Source organism: Salvelinus namaycush, chromosome 35 (genome assembly GCF_016432855.1).
Source record: "Salvelinus namaycush isolate Seneca chromosome 35, SaNama_1.0, whole genome shotgun sequence".
Classification (NCBI taxonomy): Eukaryota; Metazoa; Chordata; class Actinopteri; order Salmoniformes; family Salmonidae; genus Salvelinus; species Salvelinus namaycush.
In genome coordinates, this window is record NC_052341.1 from 27,598,042 (window position 1) to 27,611,540 (window position 13,499).

Below are 13,499 nucleotides of genomic sequence, written 5' to 3' on the forward strand. Positions count from 1 at the left end.
CAAAGTTCGCAGCGAAACAACAAACAAAGCAGACGGCAATGTACTAGCTAACTTAGTTTAGTAGTTTGTAAGTATCAATTATTACTACCTCAACTAATTTTGACGAAATGACATCTGCGTTATCTAAACAAACGTTGTTGTTCACGACATTTAGTCTAGCTTTGACCCGGTTTTCATACTGCTCAATTGCAAATGCTAACGTTAATTCAAGCATACCTGCGATTGCAAATTATTTCGGAACGAAAGGCAGATATGAGGAAATAAACCCTTATCTCATTAATGACATCCTCTCGGTAAACAAATCCCTTCTAAAACCGGGATGTACCGATTGCACTGCTATTCATGTGACCGCCATAATTCGGCATGGAACACGATATCCAACGACCAAAAATATCAAAAGGATGCAACGGCTTTACGACCTTGTTCTAAACGACGCAATGAACACCGATAAATGGCTGACTGAAATAAAAACCAAGTGGGAAATGTGGTACACTGAAGACATGGATGGGAAGCTTGTGGAAAAGGGGAGAGATGACCATCGACATCTGGCTGTCAGGTTGGCAACATTCTTTCCATCTTTGATGTCAGAGGAAAACCTCAGGAGCCATCGTATCCGTTTCATCACTAGCTCCAAACACAGATGCGTGGACAGCATTGTCGCTTTCCAAGAAGGCCTACTCAACCTTTGGAAAGTAACAGGTGAGTTTGTAGAGTAAAGCTAGTTTAGTCGTTTTCCTATTCTCTGAATTATAAATAGGCCTGGGGGTATCACACTCAGTCACTCACACTGATCACCAGTGCTTTTTTTCCTCTCCTCCCGCTCCCAGAAAGACGGTAATGTAAAAGCGCGGTGATCCTTCAGCGTAGTCATCCTATCCTGCCACACTGATTCTAAATCTAATTGTATTGGTCACATACACATATTTAGCAGACGTAATTACGGATGCTTCTGAGAAATAATACACACACAAAAAACAAATACTTAAAAGTTGCTTAGGAGCTAGAAGCAAAGCTGTCCCGTCTGTCGGCACCATAGACATGAGCTGTGTTCGAAAACTACTATTTGTGACGTACATTTAGTATGTTGTATGCTTATTGGTCATTTAAGTAATAATGCCCGAGAAGCCGGTGTTTGGTGGATATATTGGCAAAGGTGTTGTTAGGCCCCTGTAAATGTTAGTCTAAAATAAATGTGAGACTATCTAGATGCTTTTTATAGTTTATAAATTGCCTGGCTGGGTTGATGAGGCAGATGGAACAGAGTAAATAGGCATTTATGTCATAGCAGGTGGTAACTTGTGGAATAGACACCGTCTGGAATCCGGTTTTAACCAATCAGCATTCAGGATTAGACCCACCCATTGTATAAAGTTAGTATGCCAAAAGTTCCTGGATGTCTTACTACAGTCGCCAAAATTCGAAGTATACAACAGTGGACACTTTCTGTGCTTTTAGGGCCCATAATGCAATTCTTCAGAAATGAGCATGGCTTCACAACAATTTCAGATTTTAAGAAATGGTGGAAAATATGCAGCCGAAGTCTGACGAGAGCGGATACAAATGTAAGTACAAAAAGTTCATTAGTTAAATTAGTTAACTAATTATGATAAATGTTAAGAAAATGTTGAGCAATGTAATAAAAAAAGTAAATACTTTTCAAATAAGTTACATGTGGCTGACAATTTGTTTTGCTACGCTAGCCTTACGAACCGCATAGCATATCATTACAGCAGTTGCTTGTATGTATCGGTATGTTAGCTAGCTACCTAAATTTACTTGGCTACTAATAAATCGACAGTTTATTAACTATATGCTATCTAACTACCCAACGTTTATGGACTTGATTATTCACGTCATGCTTAGCTAAGTGGTATAGTCGTTGTTCGTTCTCAATGGACATTGTTAAAGAAGTCGTAAGATGTCTAGCTAGTAATTTGTTATGCTAACATGCTGGCAAGAAGTTGCATAGCAACAGCATCAACTTCCAGTAGACAGGCGGAGCGTAAGTACACTTAACTGAAAGGATACCGTTCGTTTACAGTATACTCAAATTTACTTATACTGTATACTACATACTTAATGAGTATATTTGTATTTTTTTATTTCACCTTTATTTAACCAGGTGGGCAAGTTGAGAACAAGTTCTCATTTACAATTAGGACCTGGCCAAGATAAAGCAAAGCAGTTCAACACATACAACAACAGAGTTACACATGGAGTAAAACAAACATACAGTCAATAATACAGTAGAAAAATAAGTCTATATACAATGTGAGCAAATGAGGTGAGATAAGGGAGGTAAAGGCAAAAAAAGGCCATGGTGGCGAAGTAAATACAATATAGCAAGTAAAACACTGGAATGGTAGATTTGCAGTGGAAGAATGTGCAAAGTAGAAATAGAAATAATGGGGTGCAAAGGAGCAAAATAAATACAGTAGGGGAAGAGGTAGTTGTTTGGGCTAAATTATAGATGGGCTATGTACAGGTGCAGTGATCTGTGAGCTGCTCTGACAGCTGGTGCTTAAAGCTAGTGGGGGAGATAAGTGTTTCCAGTTTCAGAGATTTTTGTAGTTCGTTCCAGTCATTGGCAGCAGAGAACTGGAAGGAGAGGCGGCCAAAGGAGGAATTGGCTTTGGGGGTGACCAGAGAGATATACCTGCTGGAGCGCGTGCTACAGGTGGGTGCTGCTATGGTGACCAGCGAGCTGAGATAAGGGGGGACTTTACCTAGCAGGGTCTTGTAGATGACCTGGAGCCAGTGGGTTTGGCGACGAGTATGAAGCGAGGGCCAGCCAACGAGAGCGTACAGGTCGCAGTGGTGGGTAGTATATGGGGCTTTGGTGACAAAACGGATGGCACTGTGATAGACTGCATCCAATTTATTGAGTAGGGTGTTGGAGGCTATTTTGTAAATGACATCGCCGAAGTCAAGGATCGGTAGATGGTCAGTTTTACGAGGGTATGTTTAGCAGCATGAGTGAAGGATGCTTTGTTTGCGAAATAGGAAGCCAATTCTAGATTTAACTTTGGGTTGGAGATGTTTGATGTGAGTCTGGAAGGAGAGTTTACAGTCTAACCAGACACCTAGGTATTTGTAGTTGTCCACATATTTTAAGTCAGAACCGTCCAGAGTAGTGATGCTGGATGGGCGGGCAGGTGCAGGCAGCGATCGGTTGAAGAGCATGCATTTAGTTTTACTCGTATTTAAGAGCAATTGGAGGCCACGGAAGGAGAGTTGTATGGCATTGAAGCTCGTCTGGAGGGTTGTTAACAGTGTCCAAAGAAGGGCCAGAAGTATACAGAATGGTGTCGTCTGCGTAGAGGTGGATCAGAAACTCACCAGCAGCAAGAGCGACATCATTGATGTATACAGAGAAGACAGTCAGCCCAAGAATTGAACCCTGTGGCACCCCCATAGAGACTGCCAGAGGCCCGGACAACAGGCCCTCCGATTTGACACACTGAACTCTATCAGAGAAGTAGTTGGTGAACCAGGCGAGGCAATCATTTGAGAAACCACGGCTGTCGAGTCTGCCGATGAGGATGTGGTGATTGACAGAGTCGAAAGCCTTGGCCAGGTCAATGAATACGGCTGCACAGTATTGTTTCTTATCGATGGCGGTTAAGATATCGTTTATATACTACATATTATGTTAGTATGGGTATTCAAAAACAGCTCTGCTCTCTTATTTGTACATAGAGGTTATGGGGAGGGCCGTTAGAGTAAGTAACTGATCTTGACACAGGTCTTGGTAGTGGTGGTCAGCTAGTGAAGAGTTCCCTACTTAATCACGTCACGTAGCATAGGCTAGTCTGAATTTGAAATGTGGGAAAGGCAAATAAAAAAAAAAATAATAAGAAAAGGTTAATCGAGTTTGAGGACATTTTTCAAGCCCAAAAATCTAGAGAAAGATGGTGAATCGAACCCAGAACCAGCCAGAGGACTATCAGTGCCGGAGGAGAGGTGTGAGGGGCAATCTGTTCCTGATGGCAATGCCTTAGCTAGCAGCACTGCTAATCCTGCAGTGCATCCACTGACAAAGTGCTCGGAGCAGGTGCAATTTGTAGTTCAAGAATACGCAAACGTATAACCCCTTGCTTGTCATGCAGAATTCAAAGTTGGGCTGTACAACATGCAAAAAAGGTTGGGAGCTTGGTCCTAGAAACGACTAGAGGGATTAAACTAGCAAAAGAGTGGGTGGAATGTACCCGTAACATCCTCTGCCTCAGAAAAAGGTTTTTGAACATGCCCGACCAATGGTGCATTTAATGGTGGCAGCAAGCCTTGTAGACAAGGCTAAAGAGGACACCCAGGTGATAGTTAACACTCAAAGAGAAAATAGACACTACAGCCAGAGGAGTCTAAACGTCACAGCTCATGGCTTTGAGGAAGAAGTTGATTGTCAGTAGTTAAATGGACTTGACATAGGGAGAATCATTGTGGGAGGTTTTGAAAACTAAGGTAGGAAAAAATAATTCCTTTACAAACTTGTGCTGTGAATTTAATCTGAATATGTGCTTAATTTTAACACAAAGGCAGGAGGCCTATATATTCTCATGTGTGTTCTGCTGTAGCCTACATTGATTTATTTTATTTGAAGTTATATTCCGATATTGTGATATTTGTTCTACTGCTACATTGATATCTTGAAAATGATATGAAATTCGGGTCGTGTAAGCCCCACAGCTGAGTATGTGTGCGTATGCATATGGCTGGTGTTCTACAGTGTCGTGTCTTTGGCATTGCCGGATTAATTGCTATGACATGCTATTCTATAAAATAATTTCTCCGTAATTAATATTACCTGATTGAACTAATCATGTAAATGTAATTAACTTGAGAGGGACACCACAAAATAATATTTATAGAGCTGTTATCTTCCGAATAAACTCAAAGATTTAGTAATATTTTACATCCATAGCAGTCAACATTAATCGTCATCTTATTCAGTCTCATCTGAAAGTTGTAAATCCTTGGTTATCTGCAAGAATCCTGGCTAACAAGTTGAATCAGCAATACAAAATTGGGTTTAATTATTTATTTACTAAATACCTAACTAATCACACAGAATCACACAGACACAATTAAATCATAACTTGATTACAAATTGCCGTCATAAACGAAAACGTCCCTAGCGGGCGGAATAGATATGACAGCTTGTTACACAAAGGAAAGGGGCTGGGTTTTAGTGAAAGAGCGGGAGACTGGAACAGAGGCGAAGCTGTGCTATCGTAAATACAGTATCTTATGCATTCTAAATTACCGCCCATTTGGAAAAGGAAAATGCAATAAATATTTACTCTGAGCTGCGCTTCAGTAGGTTGGTGGTAGATGGAAGACCGTGTCGCCAACCCGAGTCCTCTGTCCTTTTGAAGAATGTCTCTGGTGGTCACTGGATACGTTGTAGTAACGTCGTTGTGTAGTAGACGGGATACTCTGACTGTCCTTCCTAACCTGCGTTTGTAGCAGCTGTTGCTAACTCAACGGCTAGGAGGTATCACTTCTGTAGTGAATACGAGTTCAAAGTTCATACCATTCACAACCAAAGTTCATGCTGATGTTGGCTTAGTTCTGTAGTTATTATCTGAACCATTCTGACATGGGATCGTCACCCTCATCTCCTCGGAACAGAAAGTTATATTTTTGTCAATGGCTTTATATAGTGGAGGGAGAGGGGTGTGTCTGAAAAGTTTATTACCCATGTCTCTTCACAGGGGCGGGCCACTGGTTGAGCAGAGGCCCAAACTTATTAAAACCCAAATCTCTCATTTGGAAGCTAAAATTACATTTCATCTCTTCACAAATAATTTCATATTCAAACATTTGAATTAAACAACAATTCCATGTGAATCCGATACCTCTGATGTTTAGACTTTTCACAGTAGAGTTTGTCATTCTATCATTGATGAGAATGTGTCAGAGGGCAACCGAACTGACATAATATACCTTAAGTACCACCGCATATGTTCAGTTGGTCGGATTACCAGAATATAGTTCATTTCCCCCCAACTTCTGATGTTCCCAGAATCTCTATGTTAACCAAAGGGGCTTTCTAATGTCACATCAGTAGGGAAGGGGGAGGGGGGAAAGAGGTATTTATGACTGTCATAAACCTACCCCCAGGCCAACGTCATGACAACAGTGACGTCAAAAAATGTTGCTGTACATTGATGTCTACAAAAGTAGGCTATAAGAAATTCGGACTTGTGTAAGCCCCGCAGCTATACTCAAGTATGTGGCCTTAAAATTCATTGAATTAATCAGCACCTTGGAGAGTGCTGTCCATTTCACCACCATATAACAGTAGCCTGCTATACGTTTGCTCTGTCTGCTGCGCTGCGACATTGTGTTTGAAACCTTTTCTCTCAATGTAATCCGGTACCTCAGAGCCCCCCGCATAACTCCCCCCTCTCTCACTATGTGTTCCGGGACCTCCCAATTTACAAATGAAGCACTGCTGATCACCATTAGTACAGTCTGGTGGGGGTGAGATCAGCAACAATAATATACAATGTTTGGAGTCTCTTTTTGTCTTGTTACAGAAGTTGGACCCAGCCACGAAATCAATGATGAGTTGATGAGATTCTTTGACCAGTGCAAAAAATTTGTTGACGATGTGGAGAACAACAAAACTGCCCTCGAAGAGGTCCACCGCTTCAAGGCCTCAGCAGAGATGAAAATAGTGCAGATGAAGATGGCTGACCAACTGCAAGTTCCATACAATCACATCACACCAGGTTTTTAAAAATATTTTTTATTTCTCCTTTATTTCACCAGGTAGGCCAGTTGAGAACAAGTTCTCATTTACAACTGCGACCTGGCCAAGATAAAGCAAAGCAGTGCGACACAAACAACAACAGAGTTACACAAGGAATAAACAAATGTACAGTCAATAACACAGTAGAAAAAGTCTATATACAGTGTGTGCAAATGGCATAAGGAGGTAAGGCAATAAATAGGCCGTAATAGTGAAGTAATTACAATTTAGCAAATTAACGCTGGAGTGAAAGATGTGCAACTGGACTTGTTGCTTGGTTCCAAATCGTAGCCACTTTGTGTAGTTGAGGGAGTTCATCATGTTACGGCTGAAACTTCCAATCCTCTTATGCCAGTTGAATTCATTCAATAATTCTCCCTTTTTCTCACCAGATCTGGTGGAGGCTGCATTCTTCCTGTGCTCATACGAGTTTGCCATCAAATCTTTGAACTCCCCCTGGTGCAACCTGTTTGATGAGACTGACGCCCAAGTATGTACACAGCGGGAGAGCTATTGCCTCTGCCTCCATAAACAATGAAGAACCCAGTTCAGTCATACAGTTCAAACCGGTCCTTCACATTATCATTAACACAATCACCTGTGCCTTTTCAGGTGCTGGAGTACAAAAATGACCTGAAACAGTACTGGAAGAGGGGCTATGGTCATGACATCAACCGCAAGTCCAGTTGCACGCTTTTTCATGACCTGTTCAATCGCCTTGATAAGGCTGCTCATGAGATCAGGTGAGTCGGTTGTAAAGTTAGTCCACAGTCATTTTGACTACCGTGATCATATCATTTAAACACAAGTGCTTAAATAGGCCAATCATTGTTATCAAGCCACTCGCCTTGCTTGTTATTGAAAAACTATTGGGTCCCTGAGGGTATATCCACCGCTTCCTCTCCCATTAGTTGTTACACCTGTTTTAAAAGTGGGCTCTCTACAATGGGGAAAGTCATTGAAGTAAACTGCTACATGGCAATTGATTGTTTCTCCTTTGTTTTCCCCTCTGATGCATTTCACAGCACTTCCCTTACTATGTTATTACAATGGTATAACTACTAAGTGTGGCTGGTTATTATCATGATTTTTGAATTGTGGATTATGTCCCCTTTTTTTTCTGTTCAGGTTTGGGCATGTATCTGAGGCTGTGACCATTCAGGTGGGCCATGCCGAGACCCTCCTGCCCCTGTTGGCCCTCATGGGCTTTTTCAAAGACGAGACGCCCCTGACCGCTGACAACTTTGACCTGCAACATGGCCGCACCTTCCGCACCAGCCGCATCGTGCCTTACGCAGCCAACTTGGTCTTTGTGCTGTATGACTGCAGTGAAGGCCTCCGGCTGCAGTTCCTACTCAACGAGACACCTCTGAAATTCCCCGGTATAAACCACCAGGCTCCACTGTACAATACGGTCAGAGAGACCTACAGAGAGTTGCTGCACGGCTGCAATTTCGAGAAGGAGTGCGAGCCGTCCAGACCCAACAGAAACTGTGAGCTGTGAGCTTGGGGCATGTGAAGGTGGAGGGCTCTTTCTATACAAGGGTTTGAAGACTCAAACGTCTGTGTCATGCAAGAGAGGGGGTTTTAAAGGTTTTGTCTGAACCAGTTCCTTTTTCTTTATGGTATCTTTTTAGAAGTAACAGGTTTTACAGATAGCTTTTACTGGGCCCCCTTTTTTGTCAGGTGTCACTTTAGCACAAGTTATCATGATGCTTACTTTGTTTTCTAGGGTCATCCAGGGTCTTAATTGAATTCACTCTTTTTAGAGGAGGGAGAGCTTTATATTTATGCTATTTCACGGTTTCATTGATTTATATTATATTGCAGATTTTCCAGGTGCCTTTTTTGTGTTTTCATACAGTATGCATTTTCCAAAAGCAGAAAGAAACAATGAGTAGAATATAATGTCTGCCACTGGATAGATGCAGTGGGTTGGGTTTCCTTGCTGAAAAACTCTTTGCAATTGTTTGTGTTTGTTACATTTTTTTGCTCTGTAATGAGTCATTTTGTGTGTTCTGATTTTATATTTGCACTCATTTATCAGAGACATTTACTCCAAAGTTTGCCTTTTTTTAAATATGGACTCGAACATTATTGGACTGCATTGTGAACAAAATATACATTTTGAACAATAAGCTTTTCATTTGGGGTTACCTTAGCTGAGTTACTTTATTTAATTATTTTCTACATTGTCATTTGATTTGTTTGTGAAATATTTCAGATTAAAGTAAATACCTTGAGATTTTGACATATTTGCTTTTGTATCAAATGCAAATTGAGCAACCCATTTCAAAATCAGTAAATTATGTCATATGGTTCAAACGTTCCATGACAGTGGTTATTTGTAAATGCCATTCATGGGTTCTCTGATTACATGGTTTTCTTTCGATTTTTTCAACGGATCAGCAAATTACCTATGGGAACTCCTTCCCCTTCACGCGATGCGATTGAGATTAATATTAAATATTGTAGCGACCCGCACAGACAGCGGTGTGTTAGGCTATTAGTGGGTTGTGTTGTACTTACCAGTGTTCACGGGGTCCGACATGCCAATCAACCTGCTATCTGCCAATCACGGGGATGCCTGGAATGTTCTGATGCCGAGCATCCTGGTGGTTGGCGGAGTGGTGTGGAGGGGGGTTGGGCAGGGGGATGGAGCATTGGAAGTTAAGACCAGGTTTAGCCATTGTTCTCTCTCTTACGTCTGGGCTTCACAAGAGAAGGTCACGGTTGGCTTGTGGGGTATCTTTCGTTTATTTGGCGTGGGCTACGGCCAAACAGTAGCCAGTGTAAAGTTGCGTTAATAAACCGTCAATTCGTAAACTCAACCCTCTGTCTGGACAATTGTTCCTTTATGATCTAGTCAGGGCATTACAATATGTTTACTGTTACGCCACACCCTTACTGAACCCACATGACCCGTCACTGCAAAAGGCAGTGTGACGTGACCTTCAGCCTTTTCTTCACTTGCACGTTTGTGTTTTACATTACGAGACTGCTATTAATAGTCTTTAGATTACTTTCGTACAGAATTACGGATTTTTCAACGACTCTGAGGTGCTGAAGTTTATTTGTTATCTAATCTACAATCTCCCCACGTCTCTCGTTATTGTGCCTGCCCATACTAGTTAACTTTTTTGCTTTTTGTCTAGCATTTCCATCCTTGTGTGTTGGCTAGCTAGTTAGCTTCGAGTCTATCCTATTACCTCAGAATTTCGCTCGTAGCTAGCTAAGTTAGCCATACATAGCAACTATAACTAGTTAGCTTGTTGTACCTGTTGTTGGCGCTTGTAGACCCGTGGTGTCGTGCCAGTCCCCTCTTGACTGCCACACCAGCCCGTTGATCCAGCATTACCACTCCCTCGCTTGGAGTATTGCTGTGATCAAGGAGCTCAGCAGTGATGTAGGCTATCGGTCCTTGCTTGACAAAGACAGTCCACGCTTGACTGCCAGTCAGATGGCTTCATATAAGTGGGAGTTTCGAACCCGGACCTTGATACATATTTAGGAGGGAACCCCTTCCTCCTATAGCTCCTCCCACCAGCCTCCTCTGATTCCAAGGCAGGAAAAATGACAGCACTGCTTCAGCCGCCAGGCTTAGGTCAGTATCGCTGCTGAATTTCTATCAGAAAGAGCTGCAGGAACGCCTCTCCGCAAACTACAATGCTGAGACCATAAAATAACTGTCTTTAGTTACAGACTTGCTCATCCAATGCCTTCAGGGCAATACTCAGATGGTTGAGAAATCTTTAGCAACACTGTGTTGCATGGCACCACCTATGGTTAGCGCAGTCCAAGCTCTCTAACAAAGAGAAGGTTCCACTCCTAGGTGTACCCATATCAACTGGCCAGACATTTGGCCCAACAGCGGCCCACCTCCTCCAAGTGTCTAAGGAAGACAGAGAAGCACTGATGGAGCTTCAGCTCCTCATTCCAAAGCCTAGAATGCATCAGCCAGCAAACCATTACTCCCGTCCCAGAGCCACAACTGGGAAGCCAAGAAACCAGGCTCGGACTCACGCTGTACTAGGGCCTTCCGAGTGGCGCAGTGGTCTAAGGCACTGAGTCGCAGTGTTAGCTGTGCCACTAGAGATTCTGGGTTCGAGTCCAGGCTCTGTTGCAGCTGGCCACGACCAGGAGACCCATGGGGCGGTGCACAATTCGCCCAGCGTCGTGCGGTTTAGGGGAGGGTTTGGCCGGTCGGGATGTCCCTGTCCCATCGCGCTCTAGCGACTCCTGTGGTGGGCCCGGGCGCATGCACGCCGACACGGTCGCCAGTTGTACGGTGTTTTCTCCGACATATAGGTGTGTCAAGAAACAGTGCAGCTTGGTAGGGTTGTGTTTCGAGGACGCGTGGCTTGACGACCTTCGCTTCTCCCGAGTCCATACGGGATTTGCAGCGATGAGACAAAACTGTAACTACCAATTGGATACCACGAAATTGGGGAGAAAAAGGGGTAAAAAAATGTTTTTTAAAGACTCTGCTCAGGAGTGGAGGAACAGACACTCATGGCCCTACCAAAGAGGTGGAGCGCAGCATCCCCAAAGAGGCAGAGGTGCACCATATGTAGGCCGTGTCCCCTATGCATCACATCACGCAGAGAGCCTCTGTCCTGATGGGACTAACTCGCTAGCACAACACTGTTTCCTCGAGCACCACCTTTCCAGCTAGAAAAAGGTCAGTACAGTGGACCTGAAAGACGTATACTTCCATATCCCCATTCTGCCAGCACTCTGAAAATACCTGAGATTTGCCTCCGAACGTGTTATTCAGTTTGAGCCCGTCTTCACTTCACAGTGCCTTCGTGAATTATTCAGACCCCTAGACCTTCTCCACATTTTGTTAAGTTACAGCCTTATTCTAAGTATTAAATCGTTTCCCCCCCCTCAAATCTACACACAATACCCCATAATGACAAAGCAAAAACAGGGTTTTATAAATTTTTGTTAAATGTATTCAAAATAAAAAACTGATATCATATTTACATAAGTATTCAGACCCTTTACTCAGTACTTTGTTGAAGCACCTTTGGCAGCGATTACAACCTCAAGTCTTCTTGGGTATGACGCTACAATACATGTTTTTTCATTTACGTCCCTATTGGACCCACCGCTATGCCAGTTCTATTGGTGTGTCATTCTGTTTTACTTTTTAAGATGCAGCCTAATTATTTAATTTGGATCTCTGTGGCGGTTGGGGCAGACAGACAGAAAACGTTCTCCTGCTACACTGTATCAAAAACATGTAGGCTTCGTGTGTCAATCACAGAGATACTTTGGAGTCGATTCTGGCATTGCTTCTTGTCACAGCTGTTTGGAAAAAATATAATGGAAGAATAATTCTTACCTGTGTTTCTGAGATTTTAATTACAGTAGCCTACACAAGAAAGTGACCCAGTTTCTGCCACAAATCAGTGTTGGGGGTTCAGTAGACCTGTGGATTGACTCAACACTTGCCTGTCTGGAAATCACTGCAATGCAAAACTGATTCTTGGCAAAGAAATTCCTTTTCAATTAGAATAAGAATATTAAACATCCACATTAAATAATATGCCACCTATGTTATACACTGAGTGTACAAAACATTAAGAAGACCTGTGCTTTCCATGACATGAAAACTATGATCCCATATAGTCACTTCTTAAATCCACTTCAAACAGTGGATTGAAGGGGAGGAGACAGGTTAAAGAATTATTTTTAAGCCTTGAGACAATTGAGACATGGATTGTGTATGTGTGCCATTCAGAGGGTGAAAAGGCAAGACACAAGATTTAAGTGCCTTTGAATGGGGTATGGTAGTAGGCACCAGGAGCACCAGTTTGTGTCAAGAACTGCAACGCTGCTGTGTTTTTCACACCCAACAGTTTCCCGTGTGTATCAAGAATGGTCCACCACCCAAAGGACATCCAGTCAACTTGACACAACTGTGGGAAGCATTGGAGTCAACATGGGCCAGCATCACTGTGGAACGCTTTCGACACCTTGTAGAGTCCATGCCCCGGCGAATTGAGACTGTTCTGTATAATATCAACACAATGAAGGTTATTGTATAGAATGTATTATGATTTACTATATGATATGATAGTGTATGATGTGTTTAACTGTTTCAAATAGCTGAGATGTGTGCTATTACAGGTTGTGGTATATTTAGTGACAGGCATCTAGGCTACACACCTGGATCTGGGTTATGGCTGCTAAACAGTGCGCAAAGTTGTGCCAGTTGGACCAGTTTTGATTAAGCTTATCCATGTCCCTAACAAAGGCTCATTGACGAGTTGTGTCTAACAGTATCAGTGAGCCGCTATGTACTATGGGAGTCACGGAGCCCATGGGCCAAATGAATGAAGCTCATTCTGGGCAGACCTGGGAGAAGCATATCCAGGCCTGTGTGTGAGGGGTTGCAGCCAGCGAACAGTGGGCCTGACTGCCACACTGCAGGAATGTATCAATGAATAGCCCTTTTTGTTTTCCCCCTGTCCCTCAGCAGCCCCCCACCAACCTGGTCCGCCTGCACACAGCGTGCGAAGCCACAGAGATGCACTTAGGGAGGCTGGACAGAATAACTAGAAAACGCTGGAGCGACATTAGTGTACCTTGTTATTTCCAGATCTGAAAGACTTCAATTCTATCCAATTAAAGCTTCCCTGGGTTTGGGTTATCTATGTCATTCTAGTCTCTGCCTGGTGGTCAGTAGTCGTATCCTTTTAACTTCTAACAAGGACCCGATGAGCTGTGAACT

The 13,499-nt window shown here is 42.9% G+C and overlaps 1 protein-coding gene across 1 annotated transcript; it reads left to right on the forward strand.

Annotated features, from left to right (window-relative positions):
* Positions 1-9,008, forward strand: LOC120029830 (multiple inositol polyphosphate phosphatase 1-like). Its single transcript, XM_038975118.1, has 5 exons — positions 1-699; positions 6,543-6,737; positions 7,150-7,247; positions 7,370-7,500; positions 7,886-9,008. The coding sequence occupies exons 1-5, from the start codon at positions 108-110 to the stop codon at positions 8,259-8,261; spliced, it is 1,392 nt and encodes a 463-aa protein (XP_038831046.1). The 5' UTR covers positions 1-107; the 3' UTR covers positions 8,262-9,008.
* Positions 9,009-13,499: the final 4,491 nt, after the last annotated feature.

Excerpts from the sequence above, each read along its gene's own strand:
- LOC120029830 (XM_038975118.1), top strand. The coding sequence starts at position 108 with ATGACATCTGCGTTATCTAAACAAACGTTGTTGTTCACGACATTTAGT. Across the intron at positions 700-6,542 it reads CAACCTTTGGAAAGTAACAG|AAGTTGGACCCAGCCACGAA; the intron begins GTGAGTTTGTAG and ends GTCTTGTTACAG. Across the intron at positions 7,248-7,369 it reads TTGATGAGACTGACGCCCAA|GTGCTGGAGTACAAAAATGA; the intron begins GTATGTACACAG and ends GTGCCTTTTCAG.